This window comes from Typopeltis vanoorti, chromosome 2 (genome assembly GCF_054136105.1).
Source record: "Typopeltis vanoorti isolate ZY-2024b chromosome 2, IOZ_Tvanoo_1.0, whole genome shotgun sequence".
Classification (NCBI taxonomy): Eukaryota; Metazoa; Arthropoda; class Arachnida; order Uropygi; family Thelyphonidae; genus Typopeltis; species Typopeltis vanoorti.
Genome location: NC_143550.1, coordinates 119,716,666 through 119,742,412, shown reverse-complemented (window position 1 = coordinate 119,742,412; position 25,747 = coordinate 119,716,666). Strand labels below are relative to the sequence as shown.

At 36.3% G+C, this 25,747-nt stretch overlaps 1 protein-coding gene across 1 annotated transcript in view; it reads left to right on the top strand.

The window, feature by feature from the left end:
* Window positions 1-25,747, top strand: part of Faa (fumarylacetoacetate hydrolase) — a 107,186-nt gene that overhangs the window by 17,607 nt on the left and 63,832 nt on the right. Inside the window, exons 4-5 of the mRNA XM_090407793.1 lie at window positions 1,844-1,893; window positions 15,138-15,228. Of these exons, the coding sequence (XP_090263919.1) occupies window positions 1,844-1,893; window positions 15,138-15,228 (141 nt within the window). The remainder of the gene's footprint in view (window positions 1-1,843; window positions 1,894-15,137; window positions 15,229-25,747) is intronic.

Genomic DNA, 25,747 nt, shown 5'->3' with positions numbered 1-25,747 from the left:
GAAGATAATCAGAAAAGAATTTAGCATTGTTAATATTAAAAATAATGTGTAAGGGTATCTCTAGGATGGTATGGTCACTTAAGCAGAATGGGAGATACATGATTACCAAAAACAGATATTTAAAGCCAAAATAACAGGAAAAAGAAAATCAGGATTTAGGTAGGTTGATATAGTTAGGGTACTTTAGAAAATTCGAATTATAAAAGCTGGTCAGATCATAAACCTGACAAATATTAAAATTGATTTCGAAAAAAATTGTTGGTAGGAAACAGTTGAACTATCATAATATCTGATAAATGTTACTAACTATTATAATAACAGAATTAACTCATGTAAATTATTCTTTATTTGTAGAATTTTCACCTGAGTATCACAGGCATCATCAGTACAGGTACAAGGCTCATTAAACAATAACTGTTATATTCACAAAGCTCCACCTAAGTAGCTAAGGTTAAATTTTCTAAATTTATTTAATTATTATTATTTTTTAATTTTTTTAAATTAATTAAATTGAATTATTTAATTATTAAATAATTATTTAATTATTCAATTATAATAATTTAATTTTTTTTATAAATATATATATATATATGTGTATACATTTATATGTTAGGAAAGATTTGCTGCTTTATAAAGTACTATCTCTCACAAGGGGAAAAGACGTAGACCATCGGATCTGTTTAGGTTAGGGGAGTGAAGTAATGTTTCACGTGTTTCTTTGTACAGCCGTTCCATTAGGAACCGACTTTTGTGAATGACTTTTGTCTTGTTCCACTTCACTCTATGTCTGGTGTTGATGGAATGTTCTGCAATTCCAGACTGTTCGGGTTCAAGGTACTGGATGTACAACTGGTGTTCTTCTAACTGGACCTGAGCAGATCTTCCTGCTTGTCTGAAATATGATAATCGACATGAGCAGGGAATCTGGTAGACACCCGGATAGCTGAGATGTGGGAACTTGTCCTTTGGAGACATTAGGAATGTGGAGATTTTTCTGATGGGTCGAAAAGCCACACAGATATTTAGTGGTTTTAGCACCTTAGCTATGCATTCACTAGCCCCGTGTACATAGGGAAAAGGTATACGTGTAGGTTCTTCTGTACTTGAAGAGGATGCTGGAGCACGACTACTATAAGCGCTTTTTATGAAGGACTTATAGCCATCGGAAATGCAGGAGGAATTAATATACTGTAATTCTTTTTGTAAAAGTTCTTCTGAAGAACAAGGAGTTGGGTCTATTTTTTTTAATTATTATAATTGAATAATTAAATAATTATTATTTAATAATTAAATAACTAAATAATTAAAAATAAATAAATAAATAATAATAATTAAATAAATTTAGGAAATTTAACCTTGGCTACTTAGGTGGCACTTTGTGAATATAACAGTTGTTGTTTAATTAACCTTGTACCTGTACTGATGATGCCTGTGATACTCAGGTGAAAATTCTACGAATGAAGAATAATTTACGTGAGTTAATTCCGTTATTATAATAGTTAGTAATATGTCTACCCACGGTATTTCCTTACTGAAACTTAAATCTGATAAATGGCTTGGGTATATTCACCAGAAAATGATGATGAAATGAATAAATAAACCATATTTTAAGTTATGTTATTCAATTGATATATGATATATTAAATTGACAAAATTGCTGGTATTATTATTATGTGACACCATATTTCATGCTAGAAGAGAAGCAGTCAGTATATGACATTTTTCAAGAACAGATTTAAATTATTCATAATTTCCTTCTGATCTTGAGATAATTTAGAGTATTACAAATCAGAAATCTTAACAAGCTTTTGTATTCTTTTTTTATTTGTTTATTTACTTTTAGGGCTTTGATTCCTCAAAGATCTGCTGTGATGCATTTGCCTGCAAAGATAGGTAAATTTTAAATCCTGAAAATATTAATAATTACTGAGGTTATTGTAATGAAGTCTGTTCTCACTCTGTTTTTAGTATATAATAGGTTTGTTGAGAAATTGTTATAAATGATGCTGTTAGTAAATCTTAATCTTACCAAAAGTCAGATAGACAACTGAATAACACACATTACCACTAAGCTAATAAATTACCACAATAAGTTAAATAATGCTATTATGTTTAGACCCCTCCTCTGTCTTATAACCCAACTTCATACATTAAATCTCTCTTTCACACGTATACACAACCATATTTTTACAGAAGCAAAGTTATTTTAATACCTTTTCTTCTGTTACTGAGTGACCAGTTCGCAAGGTCTATGATCTTAGTGAATATATTGCTGTAACTGATGGAATAGTGGTTGGTGAATTGAAAGTACTTCTGATATTGAAGAATCTTACTGCAAATTCAGCTATGGGATATCAGCGTGCATGTTATGAGAATGTGCAGAGAAATTACCACTGGCTAGGTGGTTTAACTTAAAAGTCTTATTTTTGGTAATGTTCCAAGGGAGTTGCATAAAAGGGACTCCAAGACTGAACTCACAAATTAGAGACCAGTTAGTATCTGAGGAGTAGTGGTAATAGTAGCGGAAAAGTTGGTCAAAGGCAAAATTGAGGAATGAGAAAATAGAATATGATATTCTGTGGTGTGTGTGTGTGTGAGCAGGGAAGGGGAAAGCAAAATGAAGTGTTTAAAATATTAAACACTTCATATTCTTGAACTGTCAGTCTCTCCTCCTCCTCCTCCATGCTATTTAACATTATTCATCATCCTCTTTTCCCACCTTGAATAAACTGACAAAATACTGAACATTTCCACTTTAACTTCAGTAAAAGTAAAGTCAGCCATCCATATTTACCCTTTATTCTACTAGCCACATATCTGCAGAATTCTTTGTTTTGCTGCCTCAATCAATCTTCTTTCATGTGCCAATTTCTCCTTCCTTAATATACTCGTCTTCCTAGAGGTACCCTGTTCTTTATAGCGTATCCATAACATCTTCTCCCTGCATAATTCCATAATACATCCATTTTTCCTCCCTACCGTATTTATCTTTTATATGGGCTTTGTCAACTGAAGACAAGCTAGCTGATCTTATACTGAGGTAGCAGGGTTTTCCTCTCCCAGAAACTCTTGAGAGGTGTGCAAGTGGAAGTAGCATAGACATTGAATTGTATAATGCCTTACTGTAACGAGTCCCTTGAACTCTTAGAGGTGTCATGATAATAATACTGTTATCAGTTTTTCTGTAAATCCCACCTACAAAAGGCTATTTAAAATAAGATGCATATTGTATCAACATATTGCATTTCAATTGATATATGATATATATTGATATATGAACTTGCCAAGAAATTATATTCTTGTTTAATCCTTTATCAAAGTGTAAGAAACCAAAATGTGTATATGAAGCATCTTCATGACTAGGCTAGCTGTATGTAGAGACTGATGACTTCACATCGATTGCCTTGGTATCCCATAATGCAAAGTGCACTTGCTTCCTTTCCTTATATTGCTATGCATTATGGGAAGGGTTACTAACCAGACTGGTTTTGATCTTCATTGAGGTCTCATCAGTGAGAGGAGATACAAGGTTGAATTAATTACTACTTGTACATCAGAAATATGACTTCAGCATTAGCTAAACCTTGGTATCTCTTCTGGGTCTGGCTCCCATTGATGAGATAAAGAATTTATCCCACTTGAATAAAGTATTAAGCAAGAATATAATTTCTTGGCTAGTTTAATTTAATTTCTAACCAAGTTAAAAAAACTTGCAGCTAGCATTCCCAGTACAAAGTGATATCATCCTAGTTGGAGGAAATGCCAACTAGACCACTAGCTGGTAGATAACCTTCATTGTCTGGTGAAATACAACCACCCTGTTTATTGGGGACGTAAAGTGGCAAATGCTGCCTGTGGTCTCCAGAGCAGGGATTCTAGCCTCCATCTCTTCGTCTCTTTCCATGTAGTGTGAGTGATACCCTTCAAGGGCATGCCTAACATACTTGAGACCTGGATCCTCCATTTCGAGGGTACATAAGTTAAAATGGTGGTAATGGGCCAATAATGCTATCTAGTTTGACTCATTACTAACTGGTTTGGGCCAATATGCTATCTAGTAGGCCGGCTGCTAGATAGCATATTGGCCCAAACCAGTCAGTAATGAGTCAAGAGAATTCCCGGTCAATTGGAGCATAATCTTGCTGCCACATACTCTGCCAGGTCATGTCTGGCAGAGTCTGAGTAGTGGTATGCAAGAGGCCACAGAATGGCAGGAAGACTGATCACTCTCTGTATGGGTGTCATGTTCATGACACCATCCAGAGAGAGAGAGTCTATCTCCTCCAACTGCATGTCTTTACTTTCATTTAACAATAAACCAAAAAAATGAAACAGAAAACAATGATGGCAACATTGTGAACAAAATAAATCTCCCTCAACAACTAGTTCATCCAAACACAATATTTTAAATATACCAGAATTCCTACTAAAAATTCCAACATAAATGTTCATCACCTACAGACCCCTCCTAACAGAAACCCAAATTTCAGCTACATAAAACACAATTCACCTTCAATGGCCAAATTATACTTCATGGTTCATTTTTGCCACAAGGGTGGCACTTCTACCTTTGTATGTTCTGACACTGATTGCCACAGAATGCCAATTTTAGAATCCTCTGCTTTTGACATCCTCTGTCTGACGGTTTCTGTGCCCAACATTCATTTGCTGCATTTACTGGTCTCCAAATTCTGAAAATTACTCAGACCTCTTCACCTTCCTTTCCATGAAACTAAATCATCTTCAATCCAGCTATCCAAACAGCTGTTATCTTCCTAGGTGACTTGAATGTCCAATGTTCTCCAATCAAGCTGGACATGTTGTGCAAGGTTTTGCTATAAGCAATGATCTAACCCAAATCGTTCAGATTCCCATATTCCAGATAATTCCCTCCACTTTTCCAATACCCTTGATTGTTTTTTCAACTAATTCTCCTTCCAGACACTGGAAGGGGAACTAGAATGCCACCTCTCCTTTCAGTAATTCAGACCACAATGTTCTCCAAGTTTCTAGTCTCAAAAACACCCCCTCCTCTTACCACATCCAACCTCACGTCCTTTAGCACTACAAAGGCCCTTATTCGATCCAAATTCCTGTCCACTTTCCAAACCCTTGTTCAACAGATTATTATTATTATACGGGCATCTCTATGGAGTTCAAAGACTCATTGCAGGAGATCCAATCTATCATACCTCTCTCTTTGAACCCATTAACAGACAAAGTACTCACAACTGACTGGCAACCCATTCCATTCATTCACAATTCTCCAAGCAAAAAATATAGTCCTCACACCCCTACCAACCACACTTTTATTCAACTTCCAGGGATGACCCCTTGCTCTAGTCCCTCTAGCCAAGTGCCAAAACATTTCTCCTGCATTGATGCATGAAAGAAGATGAAGAAAGAACTCAGCTTACCACAGGTGGCTTGGATCAAGAACCCTGGCTTCATACTCAGCCTATGCAGAAGCACACAATAAATTCAAATCAACTATCAACAAATCCAATTGAAACTTCATAAAACCAATAGCAGAAAACTTGTTTCTTGTTCAGCTTATACATATGCATCTGGTCTCCTACCAAAGCCATGGGATGCAACTTCTCCTCACCTGCGCTTTGACTTCTCTCTCTCTCCCATCCAGATGGCACCGCTGTTACAGCACCCAAAGAAAAAGCCAGCCTCCTAGCACTCTTTTCCTCCATTGTCTGTGCAAATCACCTCTTTCCATACCAGTAACTAAGCACTGTATGCTTCCCATGGTCCTTCAGCAAAAAAGAAATAAGAATATTAGACAACCTGAACATTACAAAGTCATCTGGTTCTGATGCCATCTCTTCTATTATACTTAAACGTTGTACTCCAGAACTATAGTTCGCCCACCATTTCTAGATCCCTTGTTGGATTTGTGCCAAGAATAGTCGATTCATGCTGAAGGGGAGAAAGAAATGAAGGATGTACGAATTGGTCGCCAACATGCGAAATCACGTGCTTTCTTGTCTGTCGCTGTACTAGTACTAGCTTGATTTTTGTTGTTCTCTTTTTGCATTATTTTTTTATTATTAATTTGTACGATGGATCCAGTACAGTCAACAAGTCCTATTGTTACACGTTTCAGTAGCTCTTGCAAAAGAATATTGAATAATGTGCTGACATTCTGCAAAAAAGAATCGTCAGAAGGCCGTCTTCTTGTTCCCCTTTCTCAAGTCATAAAACGTGCAAGTGCAATTGCGGGCGTATCGGGGTCGACTGTTAAAAGAATTCGTAGGGAATCAAAAGGTGAAGGTAAGCCAAAATTTAAATCTCCTAAAAAAAAAAAAAAAAAAAAAAAGCGCCAGAGTAAAACCATCGAAACCGTAGCTTTGAATGATTTTGATGTAGACGTTATAAGAAGAGCTATTCACGAATTTTACGTATTCGAGAAAAGAGTGCCAACTGTTCCGAAATTGATTCCTGTGCTTAAAGAAAAAATTAATTTTCCTTGGAAAAGAGAAACTTTAAGGAAAATACTTCATGAAATCGGATTTTGTTTTAAAAAGTCCCAGAATAAAAGGAAACTTATCATGGAGCGAAGTGACATTGTTTTATGTAGAACGTAGTATTTGCACGTATTAACACTCTACGTACATTTTTCCAACTGTTATACAAGCAAAATAGTTACACTTTAAAAACAACAATGTTCGTAAAAGAAAAGCTAAATTTTCCGACCTGTAATAATAAACAAACTCAGTTTGTTTCTTATTACCTCCCAGAAGACAGACTGATTACCCTATTATCGGAATGGATTCTCCTTTTTCTGACATGCGCAGTAGTTTCGAGGGACCTCAAATCGGTGGGCGAACTATAACACCTGTCATCTGTCTTCTTTTCAATCTTCTATACTTAGCATAGATCCGACGTATATCTTCTATACGTAAGCATATATCCAACCCATTCCAAAAAAAGGAGACAAAAGCCTACCATCTGACTACCGACGAATTTCCATCACCTCAGTCCTATTCAAAATAATAGAGAATGTTATCAATAGTTCTTCACTACCTAGAAGCCCACCAGTTAATCAGTGACCACCAGTATGGATCCTACCAATCAAGATCCACAGCTGATATCCTAGCCTACATTACCCACCACTGGACACATTCCATGGAAAGGTTTGGAGATCCTATCCGTAGCTTTCCCCAATGATAGCACTCTCCATTCATCATACTCCTTTAATACACCATGAAGTTCCCAGACATTCCTTACATCAAGATCATCTGCAACCAGTACTTTAAACATTAACCTCCATACTATCCTTCAGCGGAAGCAAGGATAACCTGGTCACCAAAGTGCTGCCAAAATGCAGTCCTGCCTTTTGTTTCACTAAAGGGATCTCATCTCACCTTCCCTTATCCTTGGTAATACACACATCACCAGACAGGATGGACTATTTCTCCTGGGATTGATATTTACCTCCAGCCTTTCCTGGCACAAACACGTTGTAAAAATAATCATAATTTAATCTGAATATTTTTACATATTGTTTATGTTAGTATGTTTATTAGTTTTAGTTTCATAACACGCATTGTCGGCACTTGCGATGTGCCCGTTATTGAAATTGTTTTGTCAAAGTGATATGTAAAGCATTTAAAAAATTTATGTACTTACCGGATTTGGATATTTGTATTACTTACAGAAATGTTGTAATACAATTAAATTTGTAGTTAGTTATGTAATATTTGTTTGAAGTGTGTTTTTGTTATATTAAATGTGTTTATTTTGTATTTTGGTCTTGAGTCAGTGATTATTTGGATTCTGAAAGAAATAGTAAAAAAGGAGGGTCATTGCACCAATCGGAACTAAGCACTGTATGCTTCAATCGGAACCCTTGTGCAAATAAATATATAGGTATACTCGGAAATAAAAAAATAATTGTTGAACAGAGTTCATCTCTATATACAGGATTAAATAAATAAAAATCCTATTAAATAAACAATGGCGCAGATGGTAGGATTAATATTATGATAATATCCACTTTAGAAAAAGTAACTGACACAATGAAAAAAGGAAAAGTTGGTCCTTGTTGGGGATCTGAATAGCAGAGTAGGAAATGATTGTCAGACATACAAAAATATTTTGGGAAAATTTGGAGAAAAGAACAAAGCTAATAATAATGGCAAATACCTGTTGGATTTCTGCTCAGGACATGGACATGGTATTATTACTAACACCATGTTCCAACATAAAAATGTGCACAAATTCACATGGAGAGAAGAGGCAAAGAATAAGAAAAGTCTCATTGACTATGTTATTGTTGATAGTGATGTTTTCTCCCTGGTGCAGGACACCAGAGCGTACAGAGGATTTGAAATTGGAAGCAATCGCTATTTAGCCTTGAGCAGGATAAAATTGAATTTCATATTGAAAAGAATAACATGTAAGAAAGTTTTAAAGCGAATAAAAGTTGAGCAGCTCTCAGATGTGAACTGTAGACTAACATATACAAAGATTGAAAGTTTATTTTTCACTTGGTTAGAATATAATAAATTTAGTTTAATAAGGAGTTGTCCTGGTGTTGTACCACCTTACCCCCAGTTCTGAAGATACTTTCAGGCGCAAACTTTGTTTGCTCACACTTGGATATGGATTAAACTAAATTTATTATATATACAAAGATTATTGAAGAAAAAATGAAAGGATTTCAGAACAGGAACGAAACCTTGGTGATTCAGTGGCAAGCCTTGAAGAAAACCCTGATTGATTCAGCCAGAGGCATGTGGTGAGGTTGTCTGCAGGGATAGAAAAATCACAACTCCTGGTGGACACAGGAAGTTAAAGAGGCAGTGAAGGAAAAGAAGAAAGATTATCAAAAGTTCCTGGCAAATAAGTCATTTGCTCTAAGAGAATACAGAGACAAATGTAACAAAGTTTAAACACCATGTAAAATTAGTTAAACAAAAGTCATGGGAGGACTTTGGTAAGAACATAGAAAATAAATATCGAGAAGGTGGTAAGATATTCTGGAGGTTGTTGAAGAAGCTTAGAAATGGAGGAAAGAGTGCTGTAAAAGGAGTTAGAGATGATAAAGGTGACATGAAAACAGGAGAAAAAGATATCCTTCAATATGGAGTATGGAGTGATTACTTCGAAAAATTGCTAACGAAACAAGCAGTGATAGCACAGTGGTAAAAAACACTCAACAGGCATACAGTCAGGAATACATATCCATACTTGAAGTAGAAAAAGCCATCAAAGGCTTGAAATGTGGGAAGGCAGCAGGAGTAGATGATATTCGACCAGAAATGCTGAAGTATGGTGGTATAAAAGTCTTACAGTGGCTGCACTGCATAGTTCAGAAATCCTGGACATAGGGACAAATTCCCGATGATTGGAGTAGAGCTCTAATAGTACTCGTATATAAAAAGGGAAATAAAACTGAATGTGAGAATTAGAGGTATTTCCCTACTGAGTGTTCCTGGCAAGATCTATGCAAGTATACTTGAGAAACGGTTGATAAGAATTGTGGACGAAAAGCTTAGTGAAGAACAAGTTGGATTTAAGCCAAATAGAGGCTGTCAGGATTAGATCTTCACTTTACGACAAATAGTCGATAAAGCATGGGAATATAACAGATCTGTATTTAAGTTTTGTCGATCTGGAAAAGGCATATGACAAGGTGCCAAGAGAGGAGCTATTCAGTACGCTACAGTTATATGGTGTCAATGGGACATCATATCAAGCAATACTTAGTCTGTATTTGAGTTGTAAGTTGGCAGTTAGAATTGAAGGATGTACAAGAAGATGGTTTAATGTTAAATCTGGTGTGAGGCAAGGATGTACATTATTCTCTCTGTTATTCATTATCTATATGGATCACATTATGAAGGAAAGTGATATTAAACACATGATATCAGAATTGGAGATGTTAATGTCAGCTCTTTGTTTTATACGGACGATGTTATACTTCTGAATAAATCAGCTACAAGTTTGCAAGATTCCCTGACTAAATTGAATAACTGTTGTAATAGATATGTTATGAAGGTCAGTATTAAAAAGACAAAGACAATGAAAATAGGTAGAATTGTTGAAAATGTCAACTGTGTTGTGAACGGGGAACCTGTGGAAGAAGTGAAACATTTCAGCCATATAGGCACGATTTTTAGTGAAGATGGTAAATTAAATATGGAAATAGACAACAGAATCAACAAAGCTGGTATGGTAGGAAGTCATTTGGTTAAATTCATATGGAATAAGAGAGAAATTAGTTGTAACACTACATTAGCTGTATGGAATATAGTGTTCAAACCAGTTTGAACTTATGGATCTGAGAGCGGGTCAGAAGTAAAACACTTGAGTAAAGACTAGAAACTGCAGATATGAGAGTCCTGAGAAAGACTAAAGGCATGAACAGATGGCATCAATGGCAATATCAGATTAAAAATGAGGATATTAGGAAAGAACTTGACTGTCAGCATCCAGGAATGCGTTAGCAGAGCTATCTCAGGTGGTATGGTCACTTATTACCATAAAAAGAAAGATTACCAAAACAAGTGTTCTCTGCGAAGTTGGCAGGAAAACAACCCAGAGGAAGACCAAGATATAGGTGGGTTGATACGGTACAATGTGCCTTAGCTGATAGAAATATAAGATCTGATAATGATAATATTGGAGTCTTGACAAGTAATAGACTGATAGATAGGAAGTTAGTGATGATGTAAATTTTTCATGTAGTACTATTATATCCTGTTCACCTCTTGAGAGTACATGTTAGGAATTTGATGATGATAAAAATCTCATATATTTTACAGTGGTGCAGCCAACAGGATTAATATTATGATAATATCTTCTATATAAAAATCTCATTATTATAACATCACATTAATAGCTTACTCAGCTTCTAAAAACAAGGCATCGTTTTCTGCTCAAAAACCACTTTTATACCCTACCAGATACAAACTCTTTATAAATCCCAAATCTACCACTCCTTAGAATACCCTTCACACATTTGAGGTAAACTACAAAAGATCAGCTCCCTCCTCTCTCTCTGCCTGGAGTTTACAAAGTACCCTGTTCCTGTAAGCTGGCGTACTTTGGACAGACAGGCAGATCAGCATCCATCCGTCTAGAGGAACACAAATCTTACATCTTCAAACACAACTATGGCCATTCAGGCTTGGCTGACCATGTTTTGGACACCACCCACAGGGTATCATGGAAGAAAACCACCATGCTCCACCACAGAAAATTCAAGAAAGACAGACTTTTCTTTGAAGCAGCAGCAGCTCTCAAAAACCAACCAAATCTCAATAAATACGGTTGCATTAAGCTTCCGAAGATTTGGGAAACACTCATCACCAGAGTTCCCACCTTACATTCCAGGCCACCTACTACTGCCCTTAGAGGGCGCTCTACCTAGATAGGACTTTAGTGTCACCCATGTGGTTGGGCTTAGTATTGTTTGTTATTAGTGTATATGTTACATTAATTGTGTTTATAATCCCTGTAGATGTCCTAGTGACTAGGACGAAATATGGGAAGTATTAAATTCTATTTTAATTCTTTTTGAGTGTTGTAAAAAATCCATTAAGCCTCCAACAAGAACACAGTAAGCTAAAGAAACAATGATTTGATCACCGGTTATTCTACTGGCATGGCCTCTAGTGAAAAAGGGAAAAAAAATACAGATGAAATTACAAATTAATTAATTATTTAGAAACTACATCAAAGCTAAATTCTATTTAAGAAAACATGAGAGAAACATTCTTTCTTATGGATAGTTTTCTTACTGTAACAATGATGTCCTATTTTTAACATTACAATCGTTATATTAGATTTAAGATTCTGGATTATCTACAGTCCTGTTTTAATTAATATACTTTATATTCGTTGTTAATTCCGTAAGCTAATTACTAGTTATGTATGACCAACGTATAAGCCTTGCTACTAGAGTCCTGTTTATAGTTAACTCTTAGGGAGAAAGGTTCCGTGGATAGAATATGTGCCTTCCATATGCTTGGGATTTTAGACCATCATTATTGTTCAGATTGGGGTGGTTATAAGAATCTCACAGGCTTCTTTAAATTTGTGTTCATACCATGTTTTGGTGTGATGTAAACAACTGGTGCTTTTCCAGTCAATTCTATGTAAAGTGTTCAGGGGCATGATCAGAAAGGCCAGCTTCACCATAGTTATTATATTTAATATTTCGTTTATGTTCCTTTTGTCTGATAGGAATTGTGCATCCTGTTTCCCCTATATGGTAGATTACAGGCGCAATAAATACGATATACTCCAGGGTGGGCCAGCGGAGGGAGTGGGTCTTTGGATGAGTTGAGTAAGCTTTTTAATTTTGCAAGAGGTTTAAAGGTGGCTTTGAGGTTGTATTTTTGTAGTATTCTGTTTATTTTATCTGATGTCCCTTTATGTTAGGAATGGTTATAGTTTTATTGTAGTCTAGTTTGTCTTTGTTTTTTATTGAGGTCTTGTAGAGAATTATCTAATATAACAATTGTAATGTTAAAAATAGGACATCATTGTTACTGTAAAAAAACTATCTATAAGAAAGAATGTTTCTCTCATGTTATCTTAAATAGAATTTAGCTTTGATGTAGTTTCTAAATAATTAATTCATTTATAATTTTATCTGTATTTTTTTTTTTTTTTCACTAGAGGTCATGCCAGTGGAATAACTGGTGATCAAATCATTGTTTCTTTAGCTTACTGTGTGAAATGTAACTCAGCTTGTCCTTGTATATTTGTATATACTTCAGATGATGATCTTAATATGAAGGTCGAAACATTGGGAAATTAAAATAGTTATTTATAACATGGTTGTAAAATCCATAATTTCTAAAATGAATGCTGATCACCGTGCAACACTAAAAGAAAGGATTCAGGTATGTTATCTTTCTTGTGCACCCCCCACTACCGTCTCCACCAGCAAAGTAATTCATCCTCAATCATTTTCTCTCCTACTGGCCACATCACAAAAAAATCCTTAGGTTTCACCTTTGGTTGAAGCACTAGCTTCCTTTTATATTCTAAGAATATAAGAGGAAGCTAGTGTGTTCTCTCCTTACTATTCTAGTCACCTTCTTAGCCTGAGCTTTGTATTTCCTTGTGCAACTGTTCCATCTTTCCCTTTATGTGCTTTCCATAACATCTTTTGCCTCTGCAATTCTGTTTGATTTCCCCTGATTATCCATTTTATTAAAAAATGCTTTATCTTCACTCGAGGTATACAATCTGCCATCCTGATAACAATTTTTTCCCGACTATCTCCTAATCACTGCTGACCTCTCTTCCTTCAAATACTTTGATCCACTGTATGTGCTCTGAGCTGGTTTCCAAGTCTATTATATCTAAGTCTTGATGCTTCTGCATGCCTATTCAGTTTACCCATCAGTGTTAGGACTACATGGTCATTCTCACTGATGGGTATAACATCTCAGTGACATTCAGATCCTTTAATTCTATGACCATTCCAAAACTCTTGATCCTCATGTTCTCTCTCTCTCTCTCTCCACCACGTGCTGCCTAAGACAAATAGTGAGTTCCCTTATTTCTATATGCTGATTCCTCTGTCCATTGTATATTGCTATGATTGAAGCTCCCCATAATAACTTGTTTTGCTCCTGCCAAATTAATTTACCTAAGCATACCCTGTTCATTACTCTCCACAGACTCTACTTGGTGTGATATAGTAAAATATACATCCTCTGATTTCTCAAGCTGCTATCCCTACACCCATAGTTTATCCCTGCTGCCTTCTATCCTTGCAACTGTAGTTCCCCCCCCCCCTGCCCTGACATACACACAACATACACTTGCCTAGAAAACAACACTCTTTCCAGAATGCCTATGTCTTTCTGTGTTCCGATGTAATCTATTTCTTCCATACAGCTCCCTTCTATTTCAGATGTAATCCAAGCATCCACATATTTCAGCCGTCTGTTCTTACACATTCTCACTATTATCTCATTCATTATCACTGCTCTTCACCTCCACTTGGCATTATCATATCAAGGCAACATACTCTCTGACTTCCAGATGTTAATCATAATTCATGCTACCTCTCATTCCATTTGTAGCAACTATCAACATCATCTCATGTTTTTACCTTGCTTCTCTGCCATTGATACACTCTGTATCCTTCCTCTAACATCATTCATTACAGCTTCTTTATTCTTCTCTAACTGGTATCTCTGACCCTTTCTACTTCTACTTTCTCTTCCATTTTTCCTCTTTCCTTTGATCTCTCTCTCTCTCTCTCTCTGTTTTGCTCCTACACTCTCAATTTTCTCCAATTTCCTCTCTTTCCCTTTATCTCTTCCATTCTCTCACCAGCTTCTCTCTCTCTTTCTCGTACCTGTTATGCACTAGTTAATCTCTCTGGTCTCTTAATATCACCATTCACCCACCTCATCTGATTCTTCATGCCTTCCATTTTCTTTCTTAACAGTGCTGTTTCTCTCTCTCTCTCCACCCAAAGCACTGCTTTCACCCAACATTCACTCATACAGTCACAGCCATCCATCAAAACATCTCTATCTGCCATACTGTCCAGAGTCAAATCCATAAACAGCTCCTTCACATTCTCTTTATCCTTTAGCACACTACCCATGTCTATAAGTCAGCACTCACCTGTTTTCAATGCCCTATCTCTGTTTCTTCTAAAGTCTGAAACATTATCACTCAAGTTCACTGAGCATTTCCCATTGTCAACATTTAATGCACACACCCATATTCCCCAGCCTCATCTGCCACATCTTTAATCCACAGGATGCATAAATCCACATGCATTTAAGGAAATAGAACTACAGAAATTGATTAGCCAGCACTGAGCCCCAGTGTAAATCCCATAGAGTATTGTCGGGAAGAGCTTGAGCATCACTTGCATGTAAGACTAACGTCCAACATCACTACAGAAACTGACATTCACTTTATGGTAGCCAAATGAGCCATAAAACCTGTATCTGTTAATTAACATTTAGTAGAAAATCTACTTTAGAAGAGTAACTTCTGTATCTGTAATTGCTGCCTAAGACAGGCCAACAATTTATTGAAGTTTTTGAAAATAAAGGGTTTGTAAAACTCGAGCATCCTCATGATTTTTGCATAATTTGTGTATATAAATAAATAAATGTACATATAATTTTTTTTAGGTGATTATACTGACTTTTATTCTTCCCTTGAGCATGCAAGCAATATTGGAACTATGTTCAGAGGAAAGGAAAATGCACTACTTCCAAATTGGTAAATAAATATTTCTGAAAATATTTTGCACACCAAAATACAGATAATGGTTAATTGTATAGTGATGTTTTCAAAGTAAAATATTTAGACCTTACAGGATCACAGGCTGAGAGTTTTCATATTGACAGGGATACACTGTGAATATTTTCTATATGCATGCACATAATGATTTGTTTATGTAATGATATATAAATAATTTATAACATGAATAAAGAAATTTTTCATATCTTATTTAAATTAAGGGGGATATTAAATCCCACATTGTTTTAAAACCGAATAAGAAACTCAAAGATTGGAATCGGAGAGTTTCATGCCGATTATAGTATAGTAAACTATAAAAGTATCGGCAACTACTAGCGTGAGCTAATGCACGTAGTCCATGTACATAGTACAAACTCAGGCAACTTGTAGCAAAGGTGGCAAACTTCTGATCGCTATTCTTGGTATTTTCCATAATGTAAAACACATTTCCTAGGAAATGTATGCTGTTATACATTATGGTGGGAGGTCACTACCCAGACCGGTTTCAGCCTTTTTTGAGGCTTCATCAGTGAGTAGCCGGACCAAATTAATACCAAAGGGTATAGCGAAAAGAACTTATATACTCTGCTATACGAGTTGTCAAAAAAGGTGCGCCCATTAAGTTACTTAAATATAAATATAAAGAGCCAATAGGCTTCATTTTGGTGATATAAACATTATTTTAATTAAGGGGGATATCAATCCCACATTGTTTTAAAACTGAATAAGAAACTCAAAGATTGGAATCAGAGAGTTTCATGCTGAATATAGTATTGTAAACTATAAAAGTATCGGCGACTACTAGCGTGAGCTAATGCACGTAGTCCAAGTATGTAGTACAAACTCGGGCAACTCGTAGCAAAGGTGGCAAAGTTCTGATCGCTATTCTTGGTATTTTCCATAATGTAAAACACATTTCCTAGGAAATGTGTTTTAGTCTAGCTACTTACTGATGAAGACTCAATAAAGGCTGAAACTGTGACCATGATTTCCTAGGAAATGTATAACAGCATACATTTCCTAGGAAATGTATGCTGTTATACATTATGGTGGGAGGTCACCAAGCATAAATTCTACATCCCATCTTTGTTTTCCAAATTTTGAAACTTACATTTTGCAACATTGAACTTATATCCCCATTCCCATGCTCAATCACTCAATTTATTCAAGTTTTCTTGTAAAGCCAAAAGATCTTCTCTACTCTTCATGGTTCGTCCCAACTTTGCATCATCTACAAACAACTGAATAACCGAATATCTCCATTCAAATCTTCACCAATATCATTAATATACAAGTTAAACAGCAATGGCCCTAAAACAGACTCCTGAGGCACACCACTAGTGACTTTCCTTTTCTTGGATATCGCTCCCCCATACACAACTTGTTGATACCTATCAGATAGCCAGTCTCCAATCCAATGCACCAATCTAATATTCAACCCCATCCGCTCTAGTTTGACTATCAGCTTATCATGCGGTAATCTATCAAACAAAAGCCTTTGCGAAATCTAAGTATTATTATTATTATTATTATTAAACAAGACCTCATGGAGTCAAAGACTCATCTAGGAGGTCCTTTTATCTCACACACATCTCATCATACCGGGTCTTAAACACATTCAAACTCCTTGCAGACACCACACTCTCAGGCAAGGCATTCCAATCATTCACAACTCTGCACGAAAAAAACCTGCCTCTCACTCCCCTACTCACACCCTCTTTATACAGTTTCCAGGGATGACCTCTGGTTCTCCCCTGATCTCCCACTATTCGCTGTAGAACTTCTCCACCATTGATCCTATAACAACCCCTTACCAACTTGTAGGTCTCTATCATATCTCCCCTCTTCCTTCTCTCCACTAGACTCTGCAAATTACATCTTTTCAATCTTTCCTCATACTCGACATTCCAGAGGTCAGAAACTACCTTAGTCAGTCGCCTTTGGACCCTTTCCAACATCTCTTCATCCTTCTGAAAACCAGGTGACCAAATCTGGGCACAATAGTCCATGTGTGGCCTAATAAAAGCCTTATACAATGGAACAAGAATCTCCCTACTTCTACACGTCGGTGTTCAATGCATCATTCCCAGAAGTCTTTGTGTTGTCTTCACAATTTTGGCGATGTGTCCCCGAAATTTTTGATCCTTATCCACTATCACCCCCAGATCTCTTATTTCCTCTACTTCCAACAATATATTCTCACCAAGCATAAATTCTGCATCCCATCTTTGTTTCCCAAATTTTAAAACCTTACATTTTGCAACATTGAACTCACATCCCCATTTGCTTGCCCCCAATCACTCAATTTATTCAAGTCTTTTTGCAAGGCCACAACATCTTCACTACTCTTTATGGTTCGTCCCAACTTTGCATCATCTGCAAACAACTGAATATCTCCATCCAAATCTTTGCCAATATCATTAATATACAAGTTAAATAGTAATGGCCCTAAAACAGACCCCTGAGGCACTCCACTAGTAACTTTCCTTTTCCTGGATATCGCACCCCCCATACACAACTTGTTCATACCTATCAGATAGCCAGTCTCCAATACAATGTACTAATCTAATATCCAACCCCATCTTCTCTAGTTTGACTGTCAACTTATCATGAGGTACTCTATCAAAAGCTTTTGCAAAATCCAAGTATACTGTGTATCCATCTCCTGTGTCCAAGGAAGCAGTCACTTTATTGTAATAAGTAAGTAGATTACTAAAACATGACTTCCCTTTAGCAAATCCATGCTGTCCATCAAAGTTTATACCATTGTTGTCAACCCAACTCTGGATCCTAGTTCTCACAAGCTTCTCCAACAACTTAACCACAACACCTAACACACAGATAGGCCTATAGTTTGATGCTTGAGTTCAATCACCTCCTTTATGAAGTGGCACAATCTTGCCCTTCTTCCATTCTTTAGGAACTTGAGCAAGTGCAAGACTCGTATTAAAAAAATATGTCAAGGCAGGTGTGAACTCTCTGGCACATTCCTTCAGAATACGCGGTGATATATTATCAAGTCTCACAGCCTTATTTACATCTAGTTTACCCAACTCCCCAAACACCTCTTGCTCACTTACAGTCAGTCTCTCCTCCCCATCATCAACTGCTCTTAATCTCTCCATGAAGTCACATTCACAAGATTGAAAGATCTTTATGAACTGCTCATTAAGTATCTCCACCACACATTCTGCAACAGCTGTCTTTATACCATTTTCTCCAATCAATGTCATCCTTCTATAATCATTCTTTCTTTTGCTGGCTACATAGTAAAAGAACTCCATAGGATTCTTTCTGGCTTCATTAGCTAACTGCTGTTCATACCTCTCTTTAGCTACTCTCACCAACCAAGTCACCCTCCTTGCCTGGTCTTTGTAGACCTCCTGAAATTGGTTACTTCCACTTGTCTTATGCTGCATCCACAATGCCCTTTTTCTCTGTATCGCATGCTCAATCTCTTTATTCATCCATCTCACACCTACCTTATTTAACCTTCTCACCCATGGTATACATTTAGACATTGCATCTACTAAATAGTTTTTGAAAATCCCCCAAGCTGCATTGAGCTCTTTTCCAGCTAACTCCTCATTCCATGCTACACCTGCAAGCTGTCTCCTGAGTTCTTCATAATCACCCCCCCCCCTTGTAGTTCCACATATACCCTTTTTTCACAAGGGTCCTTGCACTGCTGGCAACCACCCAGGTAATCACCTCATGGTCACTTTCACCAATTGGTGGATGATTTGACATCTCATTGATAATTAAATCCTCCGATGAGATGACCAAATCCAAGACCCTTAATCCTTGTTTGCCCTCTGTTACATACTGTCTGAGGTAGTTATCCCTCAAAAACTAAAGAAACTCATTTTCTTTACTTCCAGTTGCTATCTCTTCATTCCAGTCTATATTTCTATAATTAAAATCACCCATAATGATCACCCTTTTCTTATTTGCTTGGATTATTTGATTATACATTTCACTATCACCACCATCCACATTACCAGGTCTATAACAACATCCCACCAAGTATTTGATTCTATTCACCTCTATCTCACACCATACTGCCTCAAAACCACTGGCCCTATTTCTCTCTTGCATCTCTACTTTATATGGACATAACTCTTTCTCTATCATAAATAGCACTCCCCCTCCCTTTTTACCCCTTCTATCCTCACGAAACACATCATACCTTTCCATCTCTATTCCTATCAGGATGTCACCCTCATCTAACCATGTCTCACTTATTCCAACAATCTCTGGGTGCACAGATGCAATTAGTGCAACCATTTCATCTGCCTTGCTTCTTATACTTCTTGCATTTGTATACAAACACAACAACTCATTTCTGGATCTACAGCTAGTTCTACTGATACCACTCACTCAATGTGATCTCTAAATGCTGGACTGGGGCCATTTCCCTTTCTGCTTCTTCATTTTAGAACCCTTTGCAACTCCATCTGTTTTGTCTTGATCCCTGGTCATCCCATTACTTTCCTGTCTATACATGCTCTCACCTCCCCTTGGAGCATCCACCTTTCTCACGCTGTGTACCCCTGTCCACCCTGAGCCTCCCCATTCCCCTGCTCCTCTTGCACACCCATTCTCTCATTTTCTATACTCATACCACTCACTATCCCATTCATATCCACTTCTTCAATCTGTCCTGTCTTACTCTGCTGCTCTTCCACATCACTCCCCTCTCGATCTGATTCATTCTCTCTATTCACTTCTCTACTTTCCAGCAGCAGTCTCTCCAAGCGACTCACACCATAACCACTCAAATGCAGTCCATCGCTCCCATACAGCTCACTTCATCCCTCAAACTCGTTCCACACATTAACAAACTGTACTCTCATCTCCTCACACATTTCAGCCAGAATATCATTCATAATCCTTGCTCTCCGCAAGTATATTACTGTGTATCCTTCTCCTCTGTCCAAGGAAGCAGTCACCTTATTGTAATAAGTAAGTACATTACTAAAACATGACCTCCCTTTAGCAAATCCATGCTGTCCATCAAAGATAATACCATTGTTGTCAATCCAATTCTGGATCCTAGTTCTCACAAGCTTCTCCAACAACTTAACTACAAAACCTGACACACAGATAGGCTTATAGTTTGATGCTTGAGTTCTTGAGTTCTACCTTTATGAAGTGGCATAATCTTGCCCTCCTTTTATTTGTTCTATAGGTTCATCATTCAGGATACAGTTGATTTTCTATGTTTCTGCATATTATCATTGTCTTTGTCTTTTTATTTCTGATTTTCATATGAAATTTATTACAACAGTTATTCAGTTTAGTCAGGGAATCTTGTACTTATACTAGATTTATTCAGAAGTATAGCATCATCTGCATAAAGTAAAGAGCTCAGATTAGCATCATCAATTTTGATATTTGATTTAATACCACTTTTTTTCCCATGACTTTTGTTTAGCTAGTTTTGCACAGTGCTTTGCTTTCTTACATTTTTCTCTGTATTCTCTAAGAGCACAAGTTGACTTACTTGCCAGAAACTTTTGATATTCTTTCTTCTTTTCCTTGACTGCCTCTTTGAGTTCTGATTTTTCTATCCTTAACAGACAACCTCACCACATGCCTCTGACTGAATCAATCAATGTTTTCTTTAGGGTTTGCCATTGATCCTCTATGGTTTAGTTCTTATTTTCAAACTTATCATTTTTTCTTCAACAATGTTTGTGTATTTGAATCTACTATTCACTTCTGAAAGCTGCTGAACTTAGATTCATTTTAAAACTTTCTTAAACACTCCTCTTTTCAGTATGAAATTCAATTTTATCTTGCTCAAAACTAATTATTGATCACTTCCTAGTTCAAATCCTCCGTATATTATTGTGTCCTGAAAACATCGATGAAAACTTTTCTTATTTCTTGCATCTTCATTTCATGTGAATTTGTGCACATTTTTATGTCGGAAGATGGTATTAGTCAGTGGCAGCTGGTGACCATAGAAAAAGGTGGGGCCAGGGACCAAAAATAACTTAATTTTTTTATATTTATATAGTGGGTTCTATTATTAATTTATAGTTATTATTTCTATTACAATAATGTTTAGTCAGAATCCACTGATGCATCGAGCTATTAATTTTTTAAAATTGTTAGGACAATGGAAGATAAGATGTTCATTTTACTGAACATTCGAAATTGCACCGCATTGTTTATATGAATTTTACTGGATTTGTGTTTTTGTATTCACTCGGAAAGATGTTTTAGGTCTTTACAGCCACTGAGTGTCCACAAGTTCTCGCCACCATAACACAATAAAAACAGAACAAAGTTTTTTTTATTACTCACACTAAGCAATGATTTCTTGTCAAACCAGGTTACATAAAATGTTCTTGTTTTTTTACCATCTTGTTGAGTAATACGCACATCTCTGGGTTGGTATGCGCCAAGTCTTTTGATTTCCAATTTTTCTTCTAGACTTAATAACGTTTTTCCAATAAACTATTGATTTTGTTCATAGTTAAAATGTATTGTTTATGGACGTCATAAAAATTTAAACTTTAAAATAAATTATAACAAAAAATGACAACAATAATTAAATACACTAAAAACAATAAAACAGATCAACAACGAGAATAAATAATAAGACAATGAAAGAATCGCGAGCTATTTACGTACAAACGCAGTGATTGGGCCAGACTAAACGGGCCCCAAAATTGGTGTTGTGCCCGGTAAACAAACACACGCTTGCTAGTGCATGTGCCTCATACATGCCTGTGTTCTACACGTATAAAATAGGGCCAGCCGTGGCTGGCCCCAGAGAGACCATACTAAGTCGCATTATACAATATTGCCACAAAATACTACAGTAATTTTTTTATTAAACAATACAACGTGTTGGAAAAAAATCAAAAAATAATAATTACAAGAAACATATTTTTTAAAACTACAATTATTGGACTAGTTATACAAATATAGGTGGGGCCCGGCCCCTATAGACGAGCCTCCCCTGGGGTTAGTAATAACTAATCCATGTCCTAAATAGAAATCCAGCAGGCATTTGCCATATTACCATATTATTATTATTACATGACACCTCAAAAGAGTCCAAACACTCATCAAGGGAGGGCACATACTCTACAACTCTCCATCTTCACCACCCAATCCACCAACTACAGCGAACTGCAAATACACCAATGCCATCTACCGAACAACTCCACCACTAGTATTTTCACAGACAATCGCAAACATCCGTGCCCACGGCAGGATTTGAACCCGTAGCCTTTGGCTGGAGTATATAGATACGCTAACCATTCATCCAACCAGGCTGGCAATATTATATACCAGCATAAATTCAATTCCTTTGTCTGTTAGTTCTTCTTCTGTCATCATTTACTTCCACATATCTTCTGTACACTTTATCTATTTTTTGAAAATCTCTTGTAAACTTCTGGCATATCAGTAATGAGACATAAAATTCTGGATTTAACTCGTCCATATATTGGACTGGGGTTGAATAAAGTCCATTACACTCAATCAGTGTAATGGACTTTATTTAGGTATGCTATTGAAATTTTCCATTGTCGATCTGGAAAATAATCTTTCTCATCATACTGTACTGGTAATAGTGTTTTAATAATTCCTTAAAATAATGGTTGTATGGGATAAGAAAAAATATTATTTCAGTTGCTTAGCTTTTAACATCGCTTTCATGGTATGTGCAATTATTTAGCAGGAGACATATGCTTGCAGCTAGCCATGTCTTCATATAATTCTACAAGGGAGGGCACCAAGCCACTCTTTAAATATAGAAGAGGCCATCCAGATGCTGTAGTTGGACATTTTTTTGAATAGTATTGACTGCACTCCGTTCAGGCATACTATGTTGGTTCATTTACAAATGATGAGCAGTTTTCTTGCTCATGTTCCTATCCAGTTGAAGACTTATTCGTTCTTTGTTCACTTTCTTTCCTTGTTACGTTTATTTATTTATTATTTTGTTTTGTTTTATTAGCACTATACACTAATGGTGTATAGTGCTCATGATGGATGTCAGGCAAAACATGTAGCTAATACTCCACTGCTTCCTTGTTGGGATTTTACTTTTTGCCATGTGATTTATTAATTATTCAGCACTTATTCCATCAATGAATTCATTGTCAATTAAACATTCCTTGCACATCCAGTTACTTAGCTAAAGCTACTTAGGTATAATGCTTTCCAGCATTATCCTCTTCTTCTTTAGCCTCCCTCCATCCACTGCAGGATACAGGCCTCCCACCTTATGTTTCTAGTTCCATCTGTCTTTAGCCAATGTCCACCTCCTATTAAACCTTTGTAGATCATCATTCCCACATTATATCTAATATTAAATGAATTTGATTAATTTAATTGATTCAGAGACACAGAAACACCAATCCCATTAAAATGCAATTAATTTTTTCCTCTTTTAGAAATCAAAATTCATGTTATAATAAGTTTAGTTTAATCCTTTATCCAAGTGTGATCAAACAAAGTTTGCACCTGAAAGTATCTTCAGGACTGAGCTAAGGTGGTGCAACACCAAGGCAACTCGTGGCAAAGGTGGAGAAAGCTATCATCACTCCTATCTCAGTATCTCCCATAATGCAAAGCACATCTCCTATGCATTAAGGCAAGGGCCACTACCCATACCAGTTTCGACCTTTATTGAGGTCTAATCAGTGGAAGCCAGACTCAGTAGTGGGGACACCAAGGCAGAAGCAATGAGAGGTCATCCCCACCTATAGGAGTTGCCAAAAGGTGTACAATTTTATTAAATTACTCCAGATTCGGAGAAAGATGTTGAGAGTTTATTTTTTACTAGGTTAGACTATAATAAGTTTAGTTTAATCCTTTAAAACTAAACTTATTATAGTCTAACCAAGTGAAAAATAAACTCTCAAAATGCATGTTGTTTTTGTTTTGTATGTATGTATGTATTTATGTAGAATACAGCTTTAATTTTCAGCTGATTTCTTAATATTTATATGTATGTTTTTAGTTTATATGTTGTTTTATTAATTATATGTTTATATTAATTATTATTTATTAGTTATTAGTTATATTAATTATGTTTCATGCCAACTGGGACGTTGCCTGGTTAAACAAGGCTCCCGTTGTTTTCGCCAGGGAACCAGGGCGCACAGCAAAAAGTCAGCTACTGGAACAAATCTGAAAGCACACCCTAACTCAACATCACCAGAGTTAAAGATCAGTACTATCAACATAAGAAGCCTGAATGGCAATGGAGAAATGGAGCTAGCTGAGGAATTAGATAAGTACCAGATCGACATAATGGGGGATGACTGAAACAAAAAAGACAAAAACTGGTGAGATCTTTCTGAACAATAAATACAAAATGTTATATTCAGGAAATGACAATCAAGGAAAAGAAGGAATAGCCATAGTGTTCAACACAAAATACGAGGCTAATCTTCTTGAATTGCAGGCGGTGTCAAGTACAGTGATGTGGGCAAATATCAGAATGGGGAATTGGACAATGAGACTTATTTGTGCCTATGTCCCACAGAAGGTTCTACTAAGGTAGAAGTGAAGGAATTTTTTGATGCTTTAGAAAAAGCAACTGACACAATGAAAAAGGAAAAGTTGTCCTTGTTGGGGATCTAAATAGCAAAATACAAAATACAAAAATATTTTGGGAAAATTTGGAGAAAAGAGCAAAGCCAATAATAATGCCAAATACCTGTTGGATTTCTGCTCAGGACATGGACTAGTTATTACTAACACCATGTTCCAAAATAAAAATGTGCACAAATTCACATGGAGAGAAGAGGCAAGGAATAAGAAAAGTCTCATTGACTATGTTATTGTTGATAGTGATGTTTTCTCCCTGGTGCAAGATACCAGAGTGTACAGAGCATTTGAAATTGGAAGTGTTCACTATTTAGTCTTGAGCAGAATAAAATTGAATTTTGTATTGAAAAGAAGAACATTTAACAAAGTTTCAAAGTGAATAAAAGTTGAGAAGCTGTCAGATGTGAAGTGTAGACTAAAATACACAAAGATTATTGAAGAAAAAATGAAAGAGTTTGAGACAGGAACCAAACCTTGGAGATTCAGTGGAAAGCCTTGAAGAAAACCCTGATTGATTCAGCCAGAGAGGCATGTTGTGGTGAGGTTGTCTGCAAGGATAGAAAAATCACAACTCCATGGTAGACACAGGAAGTTAAAGAGGCAGTGAAGGAAAAGAAGAAAGCATATCAAAAGTTCCTGGAAATAAGTCAGCTTGTGCTCTTAGAGAATACAGAGACAAATGTAACAAAGTTTAAACACCATGTAAAATTAGTTAAACAAAAGTCATGGGAGGACTTTGGTAAGAACATAGAAAATAAATATCAAAAAGGTGGCAAGATATTCTGGAGGTTGTTGAAGAAGCTTAGAAGGAGGTTGCTTAGAAATGGAGGAAAGAGTGCTGTAAAAGGAGTTAGAGATGATAAAGGTTACATGAAATCAGGAGAAAACGATATCCTTGAAGTATGGAGTAATTACT